Below are 26,768 nucleotides of genomic sequence, written 5' to 3'. Positions count from 1 at the left end.
CCGTTCAGATTAGGACTGGTCTCCATCTTCGTGTGGTTCTCTGTAAGAACGTTTACAAATGTCTAGGTTTAAAACCTAGAGTGCTTTAAAATGCGTGGAGCTTATTTGTTTTTCAAAGTTTTTCATATCTCAAGTTAGTTAACAAGAGAGAGAAAAAAGAGAAAACCTTGTGCAATCCATCACATGAACCCCCCCAATATTGCTCCCAAGGCTAAAATGTAGTTTTGTGTTGTTGTGTGTATAGTTTGGGAATAGACGCCATTCTGACACTGAGATTGTTTAAATTTGAAGAATATGTCAAATAATCCCAACAGAACTGGACACGGTTGAGAAAGCAGGGACACAAGAAGAATTCACATTTTTCCTAAAAGAAAGACAAGGAAACACAAGTTGAATGGTTGCTTTATTGAATTCAAACAGCTGCATAACCCAGAACTACAGCAACATATCAGAAAGTGCCGAAAGGTAAACCTTTTCACCACAACCTAGAAATAGTACTAATCGCCCTGCACAAAAACCCATACATACAGCAGAACTTCATCCAGATGGTCCCTATATGATTAGAAGTCAAACTTGCAGAGTAAGAGTGTATGTGACAATTTGAGCATTTGTGGCTTAACAAAAAATTCCTAGGTGAAATAAAAGTGCAATAAACAATCCAAAACCACCGTTATCCACCACTATCACATTCATTACAAAACTTTACTTAGAGAAAGCCCCAGAAAAAGTCAGAATGACACCAAACAACTCAAAAGGTTGCATGCATGTGCTGAACAATGGTTAAATTATTCCTACGGATACATTTGGGTTGTTCTGAGGAATGCCAGATCTTTATAAACCAAACCACAGCAACAAAAGGCATTTGGAGAAACAGGCAAAATGTTTCCCTAAACAGGTTTTCTGTCTTTTCCTTCTCACTAGTACTGGCACAACAGGTATTTTAAGCATCTTTAGTTTGACACAGAAGCACCAGTGATTACAGACAGAAAAAAAATAAAGCAAATACACACAGCACATAAGCAGTGGTGAGATTTGACCTCATGTTTTTACTGCTAAAGGTGTCACATAAAGATTTGGACAAGCTTGTATAAGTTACTGTTAAAACAAAGGTTTTGTGCATTCGTGTACTAATGCTAAAGAATGCTTTGTTCATGAGATGAGAGTACTATGTGGAATCAATGTGCTTTATAGTGCATAGTGTCTGCAGATGTATGTGTACATGTCATTCTGGGTGCCTACTGATTGTGTCTGCAGTGTGAATGAACCAGGACATTTTGGTTTACAATTTCGCCCTTTGTCCTACCGAACATCTAACTCTGACAAAAAGCCACCGCAGAGAAGCGAACTTCGCCTTGCCCTCTTTCCACAAATCCACTGCACACTTTGGCTGCATCCTGAACAGAATGGAAAAAAATAGTCATGTCTTATCCATCTGCTATATTACAACTGCACAAATTAAATGTTTCACATTTTAATAAACATCACATTTCATATGTTACCAATCACAAGTGAGATTCTTAAAGATGTAAGATATTTCCTTTAATCAATAAATAATTAAAATAAATTAAAGTATTATTTCTACAGTTATTAACTGGACTAATCCAGATGAGTAAAATTAAGACCTAATTATCAATTTTAACATTATACATTTAGTAAACAATGTCTTTACATTTGTAAAGTACTAAAAAATTAGTTACGTTTCTGACACGTGTAGCAGGATTATCTATAGGTTTGCCTACCTTTTACAAAACATCCAAACCTTTAATGCTGCACTTTCATCTTTTAGACATAAAGAGCCCTCTGGTGGCAGTTTGACAACATAACCCCAAAATGCTGTGTTAAGCACAAAGTTCCTACATCACTTATGCCATACATTGGAGGTAGAGCCTAGGACTCGCATGGCTTGAAAAGTGACAGTTCAAGTTACGATGAAACATTACTGACACCAAGCAGTCTTATATCAGTCCTTACATTAAGATTAGTTACATTAATAGTCCTGTAGACGCTGGTATTTAATTCAATTGTATAGTGTAGTCCCTACTTTTTATGTACCATAATGAAGATTTCTGTAAATGTGCATGAGACAATCATTGTGATTAAAGACACTCACGACAATGTGCATAAACAAACTTGGCTCTATCTATCTATCTATCTATCTATAAAAAGCTTTGATGTTTTTTCTCCTTGACTTAGATTTTGTTTGCTTGCCTTGTTCCTCACTTGTAAGTCGCTTTGGATAAGAGCGTCTGCCAAATGACTAAATGTAAATGTAAATATATTTTCTGACCTAATGACCAGACTTACCATTATAAATGAATCATTTTTGGTGGCTCCATGGTTCACTGGACCATTCATTCTTCCATCTTTAAAACAAGATGTTTAGGAATTCACACCAGTATGAACACATACTCTATTGTACACATAAGTAAGTACTTAATGTATAGACCTACTCACCAAGTTCAAAAAGTTGTCCATCTACATTGACAAACGCAATAAAGTGAAAGTTAATTTTGTCGGCTTCTGGCTGTGAAAGTTGAGATAAGAGGAATTAGTATTCAGAGTAAATACTATGATTTTAGAAAGCACAATAAACAAGGATCTGAATACTTTCTACCACTATATATATGATCAGACTGCTTAAACTAAAATTTAACTTTTAGGTATATGGTAAATATTTAAAAATGAGATCAGTGTAATTCTCAGATTCATCAGTTAAATGTATGGAGACACACTGCAGACTCAAGTCTCTGCAGGGCAACAGCTGTTTCATGAATGGGTTCATGTGAATTGAGTGGAGAGGTATAAAATGTCAGCCATTAGTGGCTTGTGTTATGGTTAAGTATGTTACCCTGCATTGGCCCTGTGCTGCAACCTCATTGTGAGCCTCATGGATTGCCTGGAGGAGGGGAGGGGAAAAACAAAAATCAAATCAGGACATACCAGATCAGATGACAGTTTAATACAACCAAAACTATTTCCGCTTGTTAAAATAAGATCTCTATTGGATAGGCTGAAGCAAGACAAAACTGTTTCCAAATAATGAATCTCCATGTCACTGTCTAGTGATAAAGATTTAGCAGAGTCTGGCGACCCCAAGTGGCCGAAAGATGGCTCAGTTTAGTTGGTAACTCAAAAATATAAAATGTATAATTTAAATCACCTCAGTTTAATGTATCATATTGTACAAAACTGGTGATGGGCTATGTTATCGCCAACTGCACACACCTACTTTACCCTCTGCTGATCAGATGTGCAGAGAACCATATGAATTAGTTGAAAATTCATTATATTAAATTGTATTAACACTACATAAAGCTGCTTTAACAATGTGCATGTCCTACCTTGTTCTTTTCCAGATGTTTGGCACGGTCATCAGCTGACATATTTGCGGTCTCATCTAGAAATTTCTTCAAGGCAGAGTCACTATCTGAAAATACAAGAGTACAGCATTATTTCAAGCATTCTTGTATACTAAACTGAGTTCTCGAATTACAGTCTGCCAAACCAAATGAATGAAACCATGAATCCATAGAGTACAATGACAACTACACCTTACATGTAAAGTGCATATTGTGTTTTGATTTATATCACATTCTGAACTACTGAATTCTGTTACCACACACACGCTTTTGTATGGCCGTCAATGTGAGGACACTCCTTGACATAATGGCTTCGCTAGCCCCCTACTGTGGCGTAGCCATTGTTAATCTACTCTATCAAATTTTTATTTATTACATGTACTGCCTTACCCCCAAGCATCACAACTAACTGTCTCACCCTAAACTTTACTCTAACCCTAAAATCTAGTCTTATGGTTTCTCTTGTGAGAGCCAGCTAAAATGTCACTCTGAAGGTTAAAAATTCATGCTGGTCCTCAGAATGATCGCCATACAAACGCACACTAAAACCGGTGTATATTTTAACTGCACTCACCAAAGGTTAATTTGCTTTTGTTATTGGCCACTGCATGGAGCAGGGCAATGGTGCCACAAGAATTGGCTGCTGTCTGCTTGAGAAAATAAACAGCAGAGTCTTCTGCAATCTTGTCTGCTTGCTGCTGTCGGAAAGACTCATGCTGCAACAAACGCAGACAAACACAGTGCATGATCATGTTATCAGTCTATGAGAACAAAATGTGCAGCTGATAGCTCATGTGCTCATGAATAAAGAACACAACACCATAATCAACAGAACAGGATTTTTTGATAGCTCATTTGAGTCATTTGTAAAGTAAAAACTAATTTCATTGCTACAGCCCCTCAGGCGATAGGATTACCTGCTATTCTGAATTATGTAGCGGTCTATATAGGGGTGCAACTAAATCTTGTTTAATGGTCTATTAATCAGCTGATCATTTTTATTTAATTGTTTGGTCTACATAAAAAGGAAAGTTAAAATACCCGGTACAGTTTCTCTAGCATCCCTAAACCCAAGATGATATGACAAAGAAAACACAGCACATTTTAAATTTAACAAGATTAAATAAAATAATATTTAAATAATAATAAATAATATTTACCTTTAAATGGACTTAATCATTGCAGCTCTAATTATACATTTTGTTAGGTTTGAGTTCAAATTTATTGAATGTATTTACTGAGACAAAATGAGGCATTGAAGCATGTATTTTCACAAATATATGATTTGGTTTAAAAACAAAAAACATGAATACAAATTTGTTGCAGCTTTAGTATATTTCACCCGTTCTGGCTCTGTACATCACAACATTCTGCACTTTAATGCCTGGGTATGACAGAGAAATTAGACTTTGCATTGGAAAAAAAAAAAAAGACAAAGCATCTGCTGATTCATTTCCTTGCCATCACAGTCTTACAGCTCCTTCTCTCCATGCCCTCCCTGCACCTCAGTCTCACTCCACCCGAGACAGTCTATCACAAGCTCACCCCACCTTTCATGCTCCCTTTCCAGGAAGTAGTCACCACCTCCAATACCACCACCACCACCCCCATTATGAGCTACCTGTTGTGTCAGAGGGAAGAGCAGCATCAGGGCACAGCATGGTGTCGGGACGGCAGACAGCTGGTCACCCTCTAGCCCCAGCACATCAACAAAGCGCCAGCTCTCACCTACACCAAGCTTGGTCATCATCTGAAACACACACACACACCCACACGGGAAATACACGCTCATTTACAAGAGAAGCTACAGGGGTCGGCACCTGTAAGCGACCCCTTGTGAGTTTGTCTAAAGATGCTGCGTTGTGTTGGTCCAGCCAGACCACACCCTTTAGCCCAAACACCGGGGGCAGCGCTGGGGAGGATGCTGCTGCTCATTAAAAAGAGATAAACGCTCCTCCGGGTTTAGCTGCGTCTCTTTTGAATATAACCCACCACTTTAATGCCAGTATAACTGACAGCATCTTCACAATGTGTACATGTCACGGTGGCTGAGTAGCGGCCTGGTGGCGTCGTAGCGGTCTCCAGTTTCATAGTTTCAGGTGTTTAAGGTGTTAGCTACAGAAAACTTACCCCCAGTTGAAGCTAACGGTAACAAATATGTCGCCATTACTCGGCGGTTTCCGTTAGCTACCCACCTTGTTCAGCATCTGAAACGACATAAACAGATAAACAGGTGAGGCAGCGGTAACGTCAGGGTGTCAGAAAGTTCATTCGTATGGTTGTGTCCGCACCTCGGGGTTGATTTCCATCGCAGTCCACTCCATTTCTGTAATGTTTCGCTATGACTCCACAAGTTTAGCGCGCTCGACTTGTTTCCAACTGTCAGTCCGGGTTAACGGGGCGCACACGCCTTTTATACCCCCGGTCATACCACTTGTCGTGAGACGGGGGGGTGGTCTCGGATCAAAAACAACGGGGGTGTACAGATTTAGCCGACTCACAGAGAAGCATGACACAAATTTAAATGACACATGTATAGTGCTGCATATTCTCCTATGAAAGGATGCTACAGAAATAAATACACCGTGATATTAAAAACTTTAAGTTAAATCAGCACCGCTGAACGTCAGATACGATCACGTTATTTCCACAGCCCCACAGATGAACGGGTTCTTTCTAGAAAGAAAGGTGTGACGTATTAATCACTCCCTATCATAACTTTATATCTTACTGCAAGTGCAAAACACACACACACACACACACTGCAATCAATCAGGCACTAAGTGAATTTTTCTGTTGATGAACAGCAGTTTGCAAGTAAAGGCTGATTTGTTGCCTTATAGCTGTTTAAAAGCTGTGTAAACAGCTGTTACTGCTGCTGCTGCTGCTGCAGTCTGCAAATCACTCTGCCAGAGTTAGATCTGTGCAAGCCCCAATTTACTTTGCATTGTGTGTAACAGCAACTAAAGAGATTTACAGTGAATTTAGTGCAGATAGGTTATGTGGCCTAGTTCCCTACCTGGCTGCTCACACTGTAAAGAAATTGTGTAAAAACAACTTGCTCTGAAGCTTGTTTCCAGTATTAAGAACAAAACATATTACTTTTGTTCTCATATGAGGTGTTCTTGAGGTGTAAGAGGAATAACAGGTATTGTAGGTTGTTATGTAAAATGCCTTTCAGTGACTGCGTAAGGATAAATGTATGTACATGAAAAATAAAAAATAAAAACTATTATATGTTGGAGAACGAAAACCTTTTAATCACTGCTGCACATATCAGGTGTTGGATTTAGGGAAATATAAAGCCTGGATCTAAAATATATACAGATTATTTTAGGCACGGATCAATGCAGCATATAAGTTCATATACACCATCTGACTGCAACATGCTGGTTACAGATTTATTCCACTGGCCAAAGAGCAAACTGTTCTACAACTTTCTCTAACCTTGCAACAATCCTGCTGTTGTTGTTGTTGGTGGTGGTGGTGTTTTTTTTACTGATGTGGGCATGTCTGGTACACTATATTATATGTAGTTCATAACCAGATATATGGTGTTACTAACCTACCATAGAGTTATAATAATTTTGCAGATAATAAGAAGATATGTTAAAAAAACACACACATTGTACCTCTTCCTGTTTTCAATTTGCTATGATCAGCAAGATGTTGTCAAGGCATGCTTGCTGGTTGAAGCAACATAATCACAACTGCCACACAGTGCAGTTGCCAAAGACGCCCAGGGTTGTGCCAGTAATGATCAATATACCCCATAGAAAACAGAAATTTGAAATTGCCACCATAAACTTTTGTAAACTTGGGACAATTTGTGGCAATTTCACAGTTTCTAGTTATTTAAAAAATAGAATCGATTTGTCGTGTTTTGTGCTCACGTTCCATCACAGTAGTGTTTCTGTGAGAATATTTTGGGGTAAGCACCTGATTGATCATGTTGGTGCATGTCTGTGTCAATGTTAGTGTATAAATAAATGGTTTGGGTGTGTGTTATGTGGAGTGCCCATTCTTTCTTCCACCAGGTGGCACTATAACTGTAAAAAAATGTGTTCTTGCTTTCACCGGTGAGATATTTGCAACATGAGTAATGATATTTGTGACTAAATTGTTTTATTTATTCTTAGCATCTTATATACATTTGTTGTTATTGTCATTCTTGTTGTTATTTTTTTGTTGACCAGCACTGATTGCATGCCTGGTATTCTAAGAATGAGCCTCATGCACAAGGTCTTTCACAAGATTTTTATTATAAAAATCTATTATTAATAAAGCTCTAAGAATGGGATGTGTCATTTCAATTCACTGTTTCATAAAACACCATAGATGATACAGTGGAGACAGCTTTCCAAATGAATTAATTCATCTAATGTTTTTGAAACAGGTGACAAACAGACAACAGATGGCAAATTAGTTTCAGTGGCTTTAATTAGAGCTGTACATCAGGAATAGTTCAGAGATCATCTAAATACATACTAGTGTTGCTGTCTAGTTTCATGCATTTTTATTTATACATGACTTTACAAATGTATTAATCAGAAGTGAAGACAGATGATCTCAGAGGATATTGATCAGGGTGAGGTCACTGATAAAGGAATGCTTGTGTGTGTGTTTGTGGCTGGTCTGTGTTTCTGACTGAGTGAAATATTACCCATGGATTGAGGAGTTCATAGGTTTAAAGCTATATAAGGGAGCTAGTGATTTTTTAAAAGTGTGTATGTGTCCATCTGTTGGAGTGTTGAAACTGTATATTTATATATATAGACTATATTTATAGTTTACATCAAAATTTAATGGAAGAAAAGAAGCAAGACCAGAAGTCTTATATTTGACTTTCAGCATTTAGCAGCTAACACACACATACAGTCAAGAGTTATTGGTGATACAAACAGAAACATGACTCCAGATTAATTCTATGCTGCTCCATGTCCTTTGGATGTGTAAAAATATTTGCTTATTATAATCAGAGGATTTTTATGTCTTAACACAATCTTCTGTGGACTCTGTGCTAAAATGTCTTTCTTTGAACTCCAGTCACAAGAAAAAGTAATGGCACAGTTTCCTGGTTTTCTGCATTAATTCATAATGAAATGTGATCTGATATAATATTTCTAAGTGGATAAAACTCAAACAGTCATATTATTTGATCTGTTTATTGAACACACCCAATAAACTTACAGGATGATGGTGGAAAACAGTAATGGCAACAGGGTTTTAATAACTGGTTGAACCACCTTTGGCAGCAATAACCTCAAACATGTTCCTCCTGTAGCTGTGGATTAGACCTGCAAAACCTCCAGGAGGAATTTTGAACCATTCCCACCCACTGAACTGCTTCAGCTCAGCAGATTCTTAGGATGTCTGATGGACTGTCTTTGGGCTCTGACTGGACCACTCCAAAACGCAGAATTTGTGTAGTAGATTTACTTTGATGTTTAGGGTAATTGTCCTGCTGCATCACCCAACTGGGCGCTTATTTCTCTGGAGTGTAGCTACAGCACCAAATCATCTTCATTCATAGACAGTTTGTCTAACTGTGGACTGATGAATGGCTGAACAGATTACCCTGGAACTATTCCCAGTTACATGCAAATCTTGATTGTAGGTTTTATGAGATCTCTATTTTCACAAGACATGTCTCACTGACATTGTCTTCAGTGTCTTTACAAGTCAATGAAGCTCTAAACCCCATCACCATTCTTATTTCATTGATTGAACACCAGCTGATACAATATGTTAGCATTCAGGTTTTTTCCTTTAATTTGTCACAACTATATGTGCTTATTAAAAATGTTTAACCCAAATTCTTTCTCTGTTACCTTCTCTGTGTGTTTAGTTTCTTTGTTCAAATTGATCTCTCGCTTTTTTTTGGTTTACACTTATTGACTTGGCATGAAGATTCCTTACATGCCACAGGCAACACAATGATCACATTCATAATGGAAACAATACAAATCAATCCCGTATTGGGTGACCAGTTGGTATTTGCTGAGTCTAAATAGACATATAAAATATCAGACATTATTATAACTACAACTGTCACATGTTCCAATTTTACAAATAAAAGCTAACTCTGTTGCCTGTTCTCCAGTGTCAGATACATTAAACTCTTTGTGCAATCTGTCAATTATTGTACCAGTTAACAGTTGATGTTGATAGCTTCACAGGAGTAGCAGTATGGCATTTGTGTATAGACTTTAGCTTATCTGAGTGTACACAGACTTTCCTGCTGTCTCTCAGCTCAGTGTTGGTACTGTGCTCTGTATTGAACTTTAAAACTGCTCCAATCAATATCACTAATCACCACCTTCAACACCATTGTTTCCAGCAGTAGCAGGCAGATTATTTTAGAAAAGAATAAAGCTTTAATAATCCCTCTGTACATTACCTGGTTTGGTGACCAGAAACATGACCCCAAGTGTATGCTGTGCTGCTCTGGATCTGCTGAATGTGTAAATAGGAAACTGTTTGCTGACATATCAAGTTGTTCTGTTGCCTTAACGTGGTAAAAAAAAAGTCAAGCTTTGGCCAGACCTGATAGATAAATAATAAAAATGAGCAAAGTCTGAATGTAATTCTTCATTTAAAATCTCTTATTGTCATCCCATTTTTTAACTTGGTTAGACTAATGCACAAATCAAATCAGTTTGTGGTCGTGTATTTGTACTTTCAGAAATGTGTAAATGTTACAGTATGCACTTAATACTTCAAAGTAAGTAAATAATTTGAAATGGTTCTTCTACTTGCAGTGGTGTACTTTGACTTTTCCTGTGCCTCTGCCACCTCTACTTGTTATTCATATTGTGTGACTGCTAATTGATTCTGCTGCCATTAAAAGATGTGAAACACGCATCAAGAACAACATTTCCCAGAGTGCCACACCACCTAAACCCGTGCGCACCTGGGTGTGGCTCAGGCGCGCACCCACCCACTCTCGCGCGCCGCCCTGCGTTTTTCCGTGCGCGCCTCTCTCCTCCGTCCTTCTTCTCTGACCGTCTTCAGGCTCCGCAGGTTGTGTCTCCGTCCGTCATCCGTCAGCTGCAGCTCAGCCGTAAGTTTCAACTCTTTTCACGTTATCGCACTCACTTTTATCGAGACGTCCCGCAGCATCAGGCAGGTGAGGGGACACCTGGGGACGTGAGGGGACACCTGGGGACGTGAGGAGACACCTCACCGCTCCACGGAAGTTGATAGATACTGAGGACTAGACTCAGGAGAGAAGGTTGAATAGGAAACTTCATTAAAACCGATAATAAGAGACAAGTTAGGCAAGTTGAGCAAGTCAAGTCCAACAGGTTTAACTCTGTGAGTTTGCTTTTTGTTTCCTTTCGCGGCCACATAATCATTTTCCCTCTTCAACAGACTTTCTTTTTCCCGTTTGACACCAACACCCAAAGACTGAAATAATGGTGAGTGACTTTATTTTCTAATTTCTCATGTGTCAACCAAATGACACGTAGATCATTTTATATAAAAAAATACCTTAAATAATTATCAAAGTGGTCTCCAATAAATAAAATCCGCTATTTATGCAAATGTATGACTCATTTTACCCTTTAATCCAGAAGACAACGCCCACTTTATTCCATATTGTGGGATTAAATATACATTTTACAGACTGACAGACATATGTGTTGACTTTTTAACTTTTTAGTTTATAGTAGCTATAACTAATGCTCATTATCTTTTATATATATTTTCTCAAGGGCAGCACATCTGTTTAAGATAAACACAGAATGAGCTAGACGACCATAAATGTGCAGCTAATTAAGTGTATTGTAAGATAAAACATGCCACATGAATGTTTTTACATATGAAACCTTACAGTTAATTAAGTTCAAACTGTGCAGCTTGACGAGCACTTTCATTTTTAAACTATCCCAGTGAGGACATTCCTGCTGTTCCTCACTAAAAGACGTAGGGGCTTGCTTTTTAGCTAAATGTTATTATAAGGTTTCAGGCTGGGCTTTTATCTGTGATCATATAGATGCTAACAAGTGTATTTTGTCTGTGAGGGTACTCAAAAGTATAGAAGGACAACTTTATGTTCATGTGCCAAGAGGTTTCTTTTAGGGAAGTTTAGTGTATGAGTCATTTGGGCCGTTTTCCATTTGGGTGAGTCTCTCCACGTCCCTGTGTGTTTAATACTTCCATTTCCACATCCAGTCTGCAGTTGAAAGGCACCCACCCTCTCTTAAAGGGGAATCACTTCTCTCCCTGCTGTCAGGGTGGAGATGGTGCTGTGTAATGTTATTGATGTGATGCTCTAATCTGCAGACAGCTGAAGAAAAATATGTTTTCTTTGTCCAGTCAAAGGACAGAAACTTACAGTTGCAGTAAGGGATCCTGCTAAGCTAAATATTTTCTGTGTAGCTGAAGCCTGATGTAACATAAGCACCTGTACTAAAGACCTCCATTGTGAGCCACACCTTTGCACTGGGTGTCATGCAACATACTGTACACTGGAGCTGTACCCACTTGCAGGTCATGTTTGTTTTTATTAGCGTCTGAAAACTTTAAAGATAGTATAACAGCAGTTTTTTGTGTCTGCGTGTGTGTGTGTTGTTTTGTGCCGCACACAGGCAGCATCACATGATGCAGTGCATTCAAGAGCTGAATCTTATGAAAGATAAAAGTATTTAATGTGTGTATTTAAATGTTTAAAGAACGCTTTCAGACATGTCAGCAGTCTATTAAGTCGATAAATTACCTTGTTATTTCTTGAAATTCCTCCTTCATCGAGTCATCCAGAATGTATGAACATGTAAATATTGTGTATGAGTCACAATAGAGATTAAAATCCACTATATGCAACATTATGTTTTAAAATAGTAATATATATGCTTGTAGTGGCACAAACACAGAAGTAAGTAAAGAGAAGAGAAGAGTATAAAACAGTAAAGATTACAGAGGACTTCCCTTCATACAAGCCTGACTAGATGGATTGTGTACAGTCTCCATGGCAACCACAGTCCATAAATGCATCAGGGAACTGAAAGGACCTGTGCAGTTTCATGGTCTGCATGGTCGACATACCTGCTTCTGTGTCCCCCAGTCTCACGTCATGTCAGAACTCGCTCTATAGGATTCAGCTAATCACACATCACGGGAGATGAAGTTCACTGTTCCGTTCCAGTGGAAACGATGTGCATTGTGTTCAGATATCTTTTTGTTCAGCTGTTGTCTGTCTGACGAGTCATCTGCATGCTGATTAGATTTTGTTTAGCTTGTGCTGCTGGGTGCGTTTATGTAAAAGGAAAGCTTGTGGACGCTTTGGCATTTGCAAAAAAAAAAAAAGACAGAAACCTGTTTGTTAACAGTTGTTTTTTTTTTCTCCAGATTTTCAGGGTCAAAATTCCAGAGACATTCCCGTGGTTTTCTTTCTCTAAACATGTCTAAATAAGTAGCAACCAGCTGGAAATTTGGAAGTTTTCAATGTGTCATAGTTTTAGAGAGTGTCTGGAAAATGTGCAGTATTGTTACAGCAGGAAACACTTTTACTGAAAATGATCAGTGGGAATATTTCTTCTTATTTCTACCATGATCTGTATCAGCCAGTCGGAAATATTCTTTCCACTTTCAAACAGACTGAATTAAGCTGCAAAATATGAAATAGAAGTGTATGAATTAAAAGGTTTAACTTGAGTCTTGTATACATGTTTGCAAATTTACATTATAAATGGAAGTGAAAGTCATTAAGAAATATATTTGAGATTATCCAGCTTACTGTACATCTCTAATTTTATAAAGCAGAGAAGAGAGGAAGTGCATGTAATAAATATACCGATACCAATAAAAAAAATAGATATGACCTTATACTACCATTATAAAAGAGTAAGGAAACATTCACTCCAGTAATACAAACGATCAACTTGATAAGTATGTCATCTTAACAAGTAAAAAAAGCATCCACGCCTATTTATCTTTACTCCTGACTGACTTAATTAAATGCTAGATCATGCTTTTGTTCTCCTGGCATCCAGAAAAACCAGAGAGTCCAGTTTTCAGCACTGAGGTGTCTTTACATTAATTTGTAGGTGACCTAACGACCTCTAGATTTACTGTGTATGTGCAGAAAGATGTACATCAACTTATAAATCTTCTGCATCCCGTGTTGCAGGCCAGCAGAGGAACAGTAAAAGCCAGTGGAAACTTCAATGCTAATGCAGATGCTGAGGTCCTGCACAAAGCCATGAAAGGGCTGGGTAAGATGCTTGTTTGAATATTTGCTGTTAGCATTGTGTCATCTGATATGCGGAAGGCGTATGAGTCAGTAGCACACCACCAACAGACCAATGAGAGACATACTAGCATACAAGTACTGTAGTAATCACTGCTGCCTGTGCGGCTCCACCCAGTCACAAACACAAGAGCAGAGAGGTGAAACTTGAGACGCACCATGATGAGCGAACTCATTCATTGACCTCAACTGCACGTTGTAATTATGTGGGTTAAATACTTGTATAATCAACAGTCTGCCTGCACATTGTTATGTAATATTTATATCATGTGAGACTAGTGTGTAACCATGGTGCTTGTTGCTGTAGGGACGGATGAGGAAGCCATCTTGAAGCTGGTGATTGCGCGCAGCAATGCGCAGAGGCAGGAAATCAAGGCCGCCTACAAGACTCTGTTTGGAAAGGTTTGACCACTTCATGACCAGCTGTTAGACCACACGTTATATTACAGCACCACTGTAAAGACCTCCATATGCTTCAGGCAGACAAAGCTATGTGACATGTCAACCGACTACTTTTTAAGGAAAAAAATGTTTCCACAGATTGTAACACCCAAAACATGAAACCATAGCCTTCTCTTGGCCTTATCGCGCAGCGTTCCAATCTATCTACAAGAAATAGGATTATTTTTTAGCCTAAATGCTAAACTGTACTCACGATCACAGTTTCTAGGTGGATCAATCCGATCTACTGTACATACTGTACCTGTGTATGTATTTCTACATTGAAGTATTTATGATGTAATGAAAAACAACACTAAACTGGTTTTACCTCTACTTGCATGCATACATGCAGCATGACATGGATAGAAAAACACATTTTACAATAGCTTTGACCGTCAGTCTCCTGTGTGAAAGTCTTGTGTTGACCCAACCATCCACCCCAACCTCCTGCTGATGTGGACTTTCCTGCTCTGTCACTAACTATCTTACTATGTCTGCTAGGTGTCCCTACAGTAACTGTGCAGGCACTAACAACATATGGACTTGTTGTTTGCTGTATGACAGTCATAAGTTCAGAATATTCAGATACTGCTTAAAAAACTGACGATTATTTCAAGTAGTTCTAAGTCAAGAAGTAAAAAAGAAAACTTGACAAATAAGTTCAGCATACTGAGGCCTTTGAAACCAGTGATTACTCACATGATCAAGCTGAACCACAGGCAGTGTAATGCAAACCATCATAGGAAAATCTCTCTGTGGATTTATGTGGTACCAGAACTAATAAAACACACTATATTGTTATGACAGGATCTGATTAAGGACCTGCAGGGAGAACTGACAGGCAAATTCGAGACTCTGATTGTGGCTCTGATGACTGCTCCCATCACTTATGATGTGGAAACCCTCCACAAAGCCATCAAGGTAGGTGCTGCATTTGCATGAGGTCAGTCAGTTTCATATTTAAAATTATATTATATTGTAAATGTTATCAGTCACAGCGACTGGAAACTGAAACGTCTGGTGTGTGACATTTCCTCCTTTGCCCTGTAGGGGGCTGGAACAAACGAGAAGCCGCTGGTTGAGATCCTCGCCTCCAGAAAACCACAGCAGGTGAAGGACATCGTTGCTGCTTACAAAAAAGGTAACAGGGACACACACATACACACACTAACACTACCACTACATGATAAAGTCCCCTGAGACCACAAACAACGAGATAAAGACTGTATGTGGGTATGTTTTGCATTTTCCCCTCAGATTATGATCACAACTTGGAGGATGATGTTTGTCATGATACTTCCGGTCACTTCCAGAGACTTCTTGTTATTCTGCTCCAGGTAAATCTCTCATCTCTTCTCGTCTCGTCCTGTCTCCCGTCTCTCTTCTCTTATTAATGTTGTGCCTAATGTTTTCTCTCTCCTCAGGCTAGCAGGCAGACTGGGCTCCAACAGGAACTGATCGATAGTGATGCTCAGGTGTGTCCGTAGTTAATTACTGATGAGTCAATAATCAGTCAGTGGTGTCTTTGTGTTTTCATTTGAGGGTGTGACTGTCAGTGGTGACTGGCAGTGTTTGTGGAGACAATCTAAATGTTTTGCAGTGATCTTATGACACCTAGTGGAGAGAATGACAAAGTATAAATTAAAAAATGCTTGGTTAAATTTTGAAGGAAATAGCAGGTTGGAATAACACAGGTAATATAAAATAGTGGGGTAAATTGCACTAAGTTACCTGTTTATTGAGTCTAATTAACTAAAACTAATGCGCTTAAGTACATTAAGTACATTTTATTGTTCACTGTCCAGTGTTAGATCAACACTCACAGTTTAAATAACATCCTAAAGTTAATCTGCATATTTAATAAAAGTAAAAACTTCATACAACCTGTATAGTGGTTTCAGTAACTAGTAAATCAATTTATTGTCCAATAGGTGAAGTTTCTATATTATTCTCATTGCTGTCGTGATAATGTGTGATGTACAGTGTAGTTTCTTTGTGGTTGCAGGCCCTCTTCAAGGCAGGAGAGCAGAAGTTTGGCACCGATGAACAGACGTTCATCACCATCCTGGGCAACCGCAGCGCCGAACACCTTAGAAAAGGTTTGTGTTTAAAAGCTGGAGGCTGCAGCAAGAATGGGAAAGCTGCTGTGGCTGCTCTACAGACTAATTCTGAATATGTGTTTCAGTATTTGATGCTTACATGAAACTGTCTGGATATGACGATTGAGGAGAGCATCAACAGGGAAACATCTGGACACCTGAAACATCTGCTTCTTGCCGTGGGTAAGAAATGACAGTACGGTCAGGACTGCAGACTGATAGTGGTTCAGCTTCTTAAAGGGTGCTGACTCTGCATCGTTGACCTATTTTTGGTTTTGTTTTTCCCTAAAGTGAAGTGTGCCAGGAGTGTGCCAATGTATTTTGCTGAGACTCTGTACCACTCCATGAAGGTAGGATGAGTGAGTCTAAATGTCTGGTTGAGAATTTTACCATGTTTAATCACTGCCAGACTATTTTACTATTTCCAAAGTGTTTTTTTATTGTATTGATCTCACTATGTCTGAGAGATCTGTGTAAACACTATGTAAACTTGTGCGTGACTTGTTCTTTTGTTCTGCTTTGTTTTTATGCAGGGTGCAGGTACTGATGACAACACCCTGATCAGGGTGATGGTGACTCGTAGTGAGGTGGACATGCTGGACATCAGAGCTGAGTTCAGGAGGCTGTTTGCCTGCTCCCTGCATTCAATGATCAAGGTACACAGACACACACATACTTCTACCTTAACACCAGTCATTGTCATCTAACAACAATACACCTTTGTCCCTTTTTATTATGTCTGTGTCTGTGTGTGTTACAGGGAGACACTGGCGGTCACTACCGCAACGCCTTACTGCTGCTCTGTGGCGGAGATGATGCGTAACTGTGGAAACATCAGTAACAGGAACCACACCTGAAGTGCCTCTTGTCTAAGTGGGCCCTTTGGGTCGTCTGCTCACAGAAACAACAAGCTAATACAAAGTCAAACTATTCTTGTGTGTGAGAGCGCGACGACTCATCAGGTCTTTTAAACAATGATTCCCAATATTGTTTTTGAAGGTAGCTAACATTTTGTTTATGTTTCCATTAATGCAGCTTTTGGTCGACTAATATCTTCAATATAACCAATGTTTATTCTAAATATCTAAATATCCGACTACAGTTTTTGCACCTTTTATGGCAAAACCAATATGCAATAAATGTTCCAGTTTGATGAAGTACAACAGTCTACTTTTCTTTTTCTGTATCAGTACAGTTTCCTGTAGTTTGATTTCTCTCTATTTGATCCTTATAAAATCCAGAACAGAATTTAAAATACTTCTCCTCACATATAAAGCACCTAAAATTCACACTCCATCATATCTTAAAGAAGTCCCATATTTTCCCAGCAGAACAAAAGTGCAGGTCTATTTAGGTTCCCAGAGTTTCCAAATGTAGAATGGGAGACAGAACCTTTAGCCATCAAGCTCCCCTCCTGTGGAACCAGCTCCCAGTTCAGGTTCAGGACACAAACGCTTTCTCTACATAAGACTAGACCTGAAATGTACTGACCTCTTACAGGCACTAGAGGAGGCTAGAGCAGCTTTAACAGAGCGGAGCTTCAGCTGCTGCTCCTGACAGCGGTGTGAAGTAAAAGTACATGTACACAAGTACTCAACTTATAGGCAGTTTGGAGAAATGTGAACTTGTACTTTAAATACCTATTCACAGCTATACTTACATCTTTCCAGATTTAAGAATTTACTTTCAAAATAATAAGTTAGTATGGAGAAAACTCTTGTGGTAGAAATACCCCACTGGACTATTAACAACATAAAATGTTTGCTAACGCATAAATTAAAAAAATAATACATATAAATATAATAATACAAAAAATACAATAATAATCATGCAGAATCACCCACACGAGATGTCATAGTAACTTTTACTTTTACAGTATTTTTTTTATGTGGAACCTCTTATATTGCAGTACTGCTTTGTCTGCAGAGGATATCATATTCTTACACCACTGCTAATAGCATTTATATTTAGGATAACAATCGGCTTTCACTGTGTGTTTCAGTGTGTTGGGTTGAAGGAGTGGTCATCACAGGTCCTATTACACCTCTTTATGTTATTTCTATTGAAGCGGTTGCCGTTGATTGTTGCCACAGAAACAGCCAATAACGAGGTCTGAACAGCAGGGTGTGGGGTCAGACCACCTCGAGCCACAGCAGGAACAATAGCTCTGACTCCTCCCTGCGGCTGCTCTGCATGTTGTTGGGTGTGGAAGTCTGTGAGCGTGTGGTATGTGTGTGGTATGTGTTTTTGTGGGTCTGATCTGAAGAATTGAATGGAGCGATGAGTTGAAGTTGTTTCACTCCTGAGCTCCAGCTCCTCTTCTTCTTCAACTACACCAACTGAGGCTCTGTGGACTACAGACAGTTCAAGTTCAAGGTGACTCTGATGGGAAAGGTCTCATGTTACCTGACAAAAGTTGCACATAACATAATTTAGAGGAAAAGCTTGTGCTGAAAGTTGTCACAAAGCCATAAAACGCAAACTCCTGACTTTATTTTTATCAAACTATTCGATCCTCCACATTGAATTCACACATGAAACTGATGACAAAGATCTTCAGCTCCACACTTCAGATGACCGACCATGCAGCCTCCTTCAATTCATATTTTGCAGACCTTGCACAGACCAGCTGCTTTGACATTAAACCTCACGCATTGAATGCTTAGCAGAGTTTTGCCACATAAAAAGGCTAAGAAATGTGTTTGCACCTGTTTCATTCATCACAAAAAACTTGTGTCTTCAAGCACATTAGACCAAAAACAGAGTAGACAGAGTACATTCAAAGGGGGACCTGCTGTTAATCACACTCATCGGGCTTGAAAACGAGTAACCCTCATATTGTAATACATATAATCCCTTGTTAAGTTTTGTTAGTTTTGTTTGTAAAGCACTGATACGACCTCCCTCATGACGAGGAAGAAACAAGATGAGACATGCATTTACTGTACCTGCTATGAAAGGAAAAGGTCACACATACTTCTAAATGATTCAGACGATTAGTGACGATAATGTGTTTCCTTCAGGGATTTCTTCACCTCATTAAGATATTACAGGAGGTAATGACAGTTTGTATGTGTTGTTCATGGGCCTGCTAGCCTGCAGACTTCACGCATCACTGAGAGCTTTACAGTGGGACATTAAAGGGGCACTCCACCAATTTTACACATCAGAGTCAATTTACTTGTCATGCCTGTGCCTTGTGGTCTATACAGGGGATTTTTGTGTTTTTGTAAGAGGACAGTAGAAAGATGACAGAATATTAACTCCTTTAAGCCACGTTTTGAACTTCTTGAGCTCGTTTTTTCTTTCTTTGCAGAACTATTTCATTTGTACAACCAAGTAGGTCCCCGTGAATGCATTTTAAGGGGGGGAAGTGTGCTTATACAGTATGCTTCGATATCTGTGTTTTCATATTTACGTCAGAACCAGTGACTGCTGTAGCCGGAGGCACTACTGTACTTAATAAAAAAGATCTCTATGTTTCCACCTTTGTAAAAAAATGACATTAGGAAATGAGAAATCAGTCTCTGATCTGCTGATTTAACTGACGACAACATATTAGGCTCCAAGTTCCTTGTTGTCCATCTACTCATCCAGTAGTGTGAATAGACAACACTTAATCAACGTCATCTGTTATTTAATAAATATGAAATAAATAATGATATGAAACAGAATAAAGAGGTTAACACTAACAACTGGTTATGGTGTTAATTAACGGACTGCTCATGTTTAGTATAAATACAGTATCTCCATATTTAAAAACACAGTGAGGGTAAAACCAGGAGAAAGCAGGATCTCACGCTCCAGTTGGTTTTGAAGTGTGTGTCTGAGGAGACAAAGAGCAGCAGGTCAGAGGTGACGAAAGGTCAAGAACAAACAGGAAGAGAATAAATCCACATGGGGTTGCACTTGTTCAGCGATTTTTCACAGATCATTGAAATTTACCTGCACTTATGTTTAAATCTGTCTTCAAATATAAACATATGATCTTCATTCAAGTCACAAATATGAACAGGCTCAAATCAGATTTAATGATTTTTATACTGTTCTGGTCTATAGTGAATTCATTATTCAAACATTTACAGTGTAGGTTGGAGTGTGTGAATACTTTGGCTACTGACATTGACAAGATAAGATAAAACCTTGTTGAACCATTAGAGGAAATTTGCAGATTACAGCAGCACAGTAACAGATAAAGAGGAAGAAAATGATATGGAAAGGTGTAATTGGATGTTTTTATGTGTATGTGCTTGATCCTTTCATGCAGTCTGAATGTGATTGGAGGTGTGGGTTGGAGATAGTTTGATTTATATAAACAGGCAGTTTTAGTTTTAGAGTCAGAAGAAGCATTTAAAAGTGCGAAACATCTAAGAAAGAATTGTTGATTTGCATAAGGCTGGAAAGACTAACAAACATAAATAATGACTGGTCCTCTCCAAAGTCAGTGATGGGTGCTGAGCTTAGGTGGCTCCAAACGTCACGATGCAGAATCCAGAGATAGTAAAATGGTAACAGCTAAAGGCTAAAAGGGGTCACTGGAGCTGGTAAACGTCTCCGTCCATAAATCTGCCATTCACAAACTGAGAAGAGGGTGACGAGCTAATAAACAGCAGCTGTGCAGATTAGCGAAGGGGCAGGTGACACAGGGGTAAGTGCAAGTGGGAGAGGCGAGGGTGGCTGTCAGCTGAATAAAAACACATACAGATGAAATGTAAAAAATTAAAGAGACTCTTTTGGCTGGAAACAAGTTCCTTTAATCAAATTAGATTTTTAGGACTTAATAGGAGAAAAAATAAAAGATAAGTAGATATTTTTCCAGTATAGTGTCACATTTACAACCGAGCTGCAGCATATCACCACATTATATATGGTCCAAAGCAACAAAACACACAGTACAAATAGAAAATATTTATTTATGGTGCATAAATACAGTGGATCTTTATATGATATTAGTGGTTGATTGATAAAGAGGTAGAATAAGTATCACTCATAATAATCAATGTTCAGTTGTTAACTTAATCTTTAACTGAATTGAATAAAACAGCAGAACATTGTAAAATACTCCATTACAAGTAAAGACAGTGAAACTTTTTACTCAAGTTCAGTGTCAATAAAAAACTTTAAAAACTTCTCTGGGCAATATTTCTGACTCCAGATAGTTTAGTGGAACAGTGTTTAACTTGAAATGAGCTCAAACAAATTTCAGAATAGAAAACGTGGTTCGCTGATAAGAATAAGAAATGATAAAGAACATCCATCACGTGCAGTGTTTTGTAAAAAAATACAGATAATGTTTATCTGTATTTACTATATATAATAATAAATGTCAGAAATGTGAGTATCAACAGTAAAAGTGAGTACTTTACTGTATTATTACTGGTACATGACTGTGTAAGTAGCTCTAGTAGCAGCAGTGTGTACTGTTGGGTTTGTATCTGTAACAATGCATCTTATTTAATAATCACAAATAATGAATGATTTCTCTGATCACAGTTATGTTACTACAGAAATCAGTCACTAGAATTTAACTACGCAGTAATATCAGTCCTCTGTCAGTAGTACTTACAGTATCTGAGTAACTAAGTACTTCCTCAGCAGTACTTACAGTATCTGAGTAACTAAGTACTTCCTATAATAAATACTTCACACTGTAACATGTGATTCCTGTTGATGACCCACTGGTCCTGACCCCTGACCCCTGACCTCTGGTCTAACAGTCTCTCTGCAGCATGGACAAAAACAGGGCGCACGCGCTGGCCCACGAGCTGCCGCAGTATTCTTCCGCCGTTTTCCCGTGGTCCGCGCGCCCCGTGCAGGCCGTGGTGGCGGCGGGGGTGGAGCGGGCCGGGGGGACCGGGGGGGCCGGGGGAGTGCCCCGGTCCCCGGTCTCCGCTGAGCTGACTGTGCGCAGCTTGAAGTGCGCGTCCCGGGGCGCGCGCTTACACATGCCAGCCTTCACCAGCGCGCGATCGTCCGTGCACACTTTAGCTTGGAGCCTGTTGAGCGCGCGGGCCACCTGCTTCCAGAAGCCCCTGTCGTCGGACAGGTACCCGGGGCAGCTCTGAGGTCTGGCCACGTACTCGCACGTCAAGCTGGACGTGCGCGTCTCCGGCGTCTCGCATTTGACCGACAGCGTCACCGTGTCCCCGACGTCTCTCCTCCTCCACGTGCACTGCATCTTCCCCTTGATGGAGAACTTCCCTCCTCCGGTCGCTGAGCGCCTGATCCCGGTCTGGTCCGTCCCACGCTTCTTACTGCGATCACCGGAGGACAGAGAGACCTGCGGCCCGAGGAAGACCAGCAGCAACCAGGGAGCGAAAGTCCTGAGCAGCAGCATGATGAATTATCACCTGAAAACACAGAGGAGGAGTTCACAGGTCACAGGTTAAAGATCAAAATCTCCTCTAAAGGCCAATAACACGTTCTTACAGCGACTGTACATTAACCTTAACCTTCAAATAAAGTTGTTTTACGCACTGACAAACCTGATCTGGCCTGATCAGTCTGAACACAACACTGTTAAAACCAAAGAACCTACCTGAACAGGTGTTCCTGTGCGTAAAGCTGCGCCTTGTGGCTCTGTGCGGTCGCGCACATGGCTTTCATACTGCGGCACGCCCACCTTTCCCTCCCGAAACTCACCGATCCACCGAACACAGTGTCGGGCTGTATGGATTCTGTGGGATGGATAAGTGGTTCCTGGCCGGACCTGACGTGTCCAAGCTGCGCCCCCCTCCCCGCCTCTCACCATACGATCAAAGAGAGTGTAAATGCGAAGTGATGATGGCCCCATGTGTCTGCACATCTGAAGAACTGTAACACGACAGATTATCACGTTATATAAGCCAGACACAACCCGGAAATCCCAAATCTATGGGAAAACAACAGAAGCAACACAACCTGTTAACTGAAAGAAAAGACTGAAGCAAAACAAACAGTCAGCACAGAATGAGTTTTAATGTGTAGCTGTGGATGTTTTGCTGGTCTGGATCCTCTGGACATTTCTTTCCTGGTGATGCACCAGGTCTTTACAGCAGATGTCTTCATCTCCTTGAGGTGTTTTGTTTCACTAGAACATTAACACCTTTACTAAAATCTAAATCTCTGCAGGTAATTCTTTGACGTCCTTTATGGATTTAACTTTAAGTGTCAAGAAGAAATGACGCAGACTTCTGTCAGAGAAGTTAATTTTTATACACACAGCTCCCACATCAGCACTTCCAACCAGTTTTCTTATCTTCTCTATAAAACCCCTGTTCAATAATACATGCTTTGTAAGGTGATTTTTTTTTACACGTGTCTCTGATCATTAAAGTTTAAAGACTAAACACTTTGGTCCACTCAGGTGTTCTGGTTAGATGCATGTAGGGTTTGCTTTACTGGAACCCTTCACACCAGATGTGAAACACCAATAAACACACTCAATAAATCTCTTTTCATTCCCATAAGAAAAAAGACACCTCATAACAAGGATGTGGCTCGTGTCCAGTAATCGTACATGTTGCTGTGAGTCACTGTAAGTAAACAGTAGCAGGAGAGCTGTGTGCGTGTTAATCAGAGTGACCAAGGAGGTTAACAGTCACATTATATGGTCTCCAGTGAATGAATGCAAGACAGTAAAAGGTCATAACTGTCAAACAACTGTCTGTGTGTGTGTGTGTGTGTGTGTGTGTGTGTGTGTGTGTGTAGTTTGTGAGGATCAGATTGAGTTTTAGACCCCTTAGCTGGACCATCATCATTTTTCTCCCTGCTCAGCAGCTCCATCCTGTGGTGATCAGAGAGAGACGTGTGGAACTCATCGAGCCTGTGAATGAATGCAGGAATCAACAGGAAACAAATGCTGATCAGTATGTTTTTAAAGCAGCGGTGCATGTATGTTTCATTTGAGATTAATTTGTTTAAGTTCATTAAAGTTTGTTTTTGTTGAAGTTTTATTCATAAAACTGTAACGTATCTGTTCTTTTTAAAGAGCAATCTTATTTCCACATATTTGTTGCAACAGATATATCAACTTTTTCAGACTTATACATGTTAATTTCTTTTGTTTTGCATTTTTGCAGCTCCTGTTTTCTGTTTTTAACGCACAGTTAAATATTCACTTGTTTTATTTAATGAGTCTGTCTCATTTTCTTATCCTCTCTGCTGGTCACAGTGCTCCTATCCCGATGTATTTGGATTATCTACAAGACCTCACCCTCCATTGCACTCATTTAAAATTAATTTTTATCTCTGAGATTTGGTCTCTCTGAGGTGAGTGCACTAGACACTTAAAGAACCTACATATTAATGTGTCTCTTTTTTGTTTGTTTGTGAGACTTCTTGACTGATGTTACCACAAATAATCTGAAGTTGTAGTTGAAGAAAGACCTATTTTTCTGTGTTGCAAGCATTTCAACCAAACTACGTAACGTTTCAGTCCTTTTAAAACCACATTTTGGTATCACAAGTTTTCATACATCTGTGTCAGCTTGTCCCACCGTCCTAACATTTTTGGCACCTTTGGAAACATCAGGGCTTAAAACGCATGTGTGTGTTTGTACAATGTTTTGCTGCAGCATGACTCTGTTAAGCCAGATTGTTAAGAGAGATGAAACCACACAAGCAGCTTCAGTGGCGGCCACATTTGTTTCCACTCTTTGGACTCCACACAGACCTCCTCTGTTACCCGCACACGGTAGCTCTTAAGACTCGATTCATCAGCTCGCATAACGAAGTGTTTAGCTCTGCTCAGACTGAGCTGTATTATCTTTAGCACAGTCTGGGTTCACTCTGACCGTGTCTGTACGTTAACAACTTCCTCAGGCAGCAGATATGTTGTTATGAGAAGAAACAAGGACTCCTTTGAATAAAGGCGTGTGAACACTTGCTGCTTGTTCCAGCTTAGAAGACCAAACAGAGCGACACAGCTGAAAAGGAGACGTCAACACTCTGACTTTATTCTCTTTATCTTTCTGTTTTTAATCCTGAAATACATGTTTCAACATTTACGTGACATGTGGAAGGAAATTTTACATCATGTACAAACAGAATCACATGCGTGCCATCATTTCAGTTTAAATATGACATATGCACTACAAGCAGTGACCCACTAACCGCACACAGGTATGGGGTTGAGTGTATTTGTCTCAGCCTGTAAAGATGTTGCAGTGTGGGGAGTCGGACCACACAAGGTGGTGAAATGACTCTAGCGGCTCCCACACAGATCCTGGTTCACGACAAGTGTTTCCAACCTGGAATAAAAAAAGAAGGATGTTTTTAAAATGTGTGTGAGATAAAGTTTGTTTCCAAGAGTGGTTAGGCTGCACAGAGATAAACTACGACAGAACATCAGAGATAGACTTTAAATTAGCTGGGATTTTTAACATTTGATTTTTGACATTGGGCACTTTTACCTCATTTTAAATCAGCCACAAAAACAATCGCTAATTTGAGTGTTTTCCCCCCTTTTTTCCCTCTAACTTTTTCTGTCTTGCTATTGCTAAACTTTCTCTTTCCCCTTTCCCCTCACCTGTGTTCGCAGCTTCACTCCTGGAACCAGCTGATGAAGTAGGTGCAGACGCCCTGGAGGCTCTTCCAGCAGTACTCAGAGGCGAGGCGGGAAGCTGCGGTGTCCGGCTGCTCTGTAGGATGAGTTGTGGTCTTCGCAGGCTTGTGATTTGTTATCCCGGGCTGGGGGCCCTTGCCTGATTTGGGCTTCCCAGGTTTAGGTGTAGTGACGGGTTTAGTTTGGTCTGGCTTAGAGGGCTTGGTAGCCTTGGGCCTGGAGGCCAAAAAGGTCATTTGGGCCTCATCTGAGTGTTTCTTACACATCTGAGGGCGATAGATTTTGGCTCCCTGGCAGGCGTGGCTCAGCTTCCTCAGCTCCCACATTATCTGGAGGAAGTAGCGACGAGGGTTGAGGTTGTAGGCGCGACATGTGCTCGGTTTTCCCTGGAAGTCACAGTAGTAGGAGCGTCCCGGGGTCTGGCCTTGGCTTTGACCTCTGCAGGAGACACGCAGGCGAGTATAGTTCCCGACTGCAGACACCACCATGCCACAGGAGTCCTTGGTCTTGGTGCTGAATGTGATGGGCTCATCCAAAATGCTGCCTTGTTGTTGCTGCTGCTGCTTGTTGTCGTTAGTCTGAGCGTTCGACGCGTAAACAGCTGCTGCCAGAAACAGCAGCATTACTCTCATCCTGGTGATCATGGTGGTGTTCGGTGTGATAGTGATGGACGGTGAGTATGGGTTGCGTCCGTGCAGAGGGTTAAGGTGCGCAAGGGCATGAAGCGTCGGAGCGTGGCTTTTTAACACTGAAGCTCACAAAGAAGGTATTATTCGGGTGAGCAGAAGGACTCCTCCTCCAGCACTGAACCCTCCCTCAAACACACACACGCACACCAAGTGGCCACATCAGGCTAAAAAAATGATGGATGGGATGGAGGGAAGAACATAAACTGAGGGAGGAAACAGGGAAAGGAGAAGCAGTCAACAAGTCTGTGGGAGAAGAGGGGGGGGGGCTGACAGAGCGCACACACAGGAAGCCACATGTTGTGCAAACGAGTTGGGAGACATTATATAATCGCATATAAGAGGTTCTTTGACCATTGATGGGGGCAGAGGAGGAGACGAGTAAAG

General features: G+C 40.1%; 4 protein-coding genes across 4 annotated transcripts; 1 reads left to right on the top strand and 3 right to left on the bottom strand.

Annotated features, from left to right (window-relative positions):
* Positions 1-390: 390 nt before the first annotated feature.
* uchl1 (ubiquitin carboxyl-terminal esterase L1 (ubiquitin thiolesterase)) lies at positions 391-5,750 on the bottom strand. Its single transcript, XM_026360940.1, has 9 exons — positions 5,651-5,750; positions 5,555-5,566; positions 4,981-5,109; positions 3,934-4,075; positions 3,342-3,427; positions 2,849-2,896; positions 2,455-2,524; positions 2,305-2,363; positions 391-1,394 (listed from the first exon to the last, which is right to left on the bottom strand). Exons 1-9 carry the CDS (start codon positions 5,681-5,683, stop codon positions 1,311-1,313), a joined length of 663 nt encoding a protein of 220 aa, XP_026216725.1. The 5' UTR covers positions 5,684-5,750; the 3' UTR covers positions 391-1,310.
* A 4,547-nt stretch (positions 5,751-10,297) lies between these two features.
* anxa5b (annexin A5b) lies at positions 10,298-17,314 on the top strand. Its single transcript, XM_026360342.1, is given in 14 exon segments — positions 10,298-10,422; positions 10,734-10,780; positions 13,492-13,576; positions 13,919-14,013; positions 14,860-14,973; positions 15,103-15,193; positions 15,310-15,389; positions 15,477-15,527; positions 16,058-16,151; positions 16,238-16,272; positions 16,274-16,334; positions 16,443-16,501; positions 16,685-16,807; positions 16,912-17,314. Coding segments are annotated over 13 exon segments (954 nt in total). The 5' UTR covers positions 10,298-10,422; positions 10,734-10,777; the 3' UTR covers positions 16,975-17,314.
* A 3,580-nt stretch (positions 17,315-20,894) lies between these two features.
* LOC113162209 (fibroblast growth factor-binding protein 1) lies at positions 20,895-22,860 on the bottom strand. The gene is made up of 2 exons (XM_026360239.1): positions 22,690-22,860; positions 20,895-22,501 (listed from the first exon to the last, which is right to left on the bottom strand). The coding sequence occupies exon 2, from the start codon at positions 22,486-22,488 to the stop codon at positions 21,862-21,864; it is 627 nt and encodes a 208-aa protein (XP_026216024.1). The 5' UTR covers positions 22,489-22,501; positions 22,690-22,860; the 3' UTR covers positions 20,895-21,861.
* Positions 22,861-25,058: 2,198 nt separating this feature from the next.
* Positions 25,059-26,458, bottom strand: fgfbp2b (fibroblast growth factor binding protein 2b). Its single transcript, XM_026360145.1, has 2 exons — positions 25,660-26,458; positions 25,059-25,381 (listed from the first exon to the last, which is right to left on the bottom strand). Exon 1 carries the CDS (start codon positions 26,337-26,339, stop codon positions 25,674-25,676), a length of 666 nt encoding a protein of 221 aa, XP_026215930.1. The 5' UTR covers positions 26,340-26,458; the 3' UTR covers positions 25,059-25,381; positions 25,660-25,673.
* Between the last annotated feature and the right edge of the window lie 310 nt (positions 26,459-26,768).

Source organism: Anabas testudineus, chromosome 1 (assembly GCF_900324465.2).
Source record: "Anabas testudineus chromosome 1, fAnaTes1.2, whole genome shotgun sequence".
Classification (NCBI taxonomy): domain Eukaryota; kingdom Metazoa; phylum Chordata; class Actinopteri; order Anabantiformes; family Anabantidae; genus Anabas; species Anabas testudineus.
The sequence above is the reverse complement of the archived record's forward strand: the minus strand, read 5'-3'. Positions and strand labels throughout refer to the sequence as shown.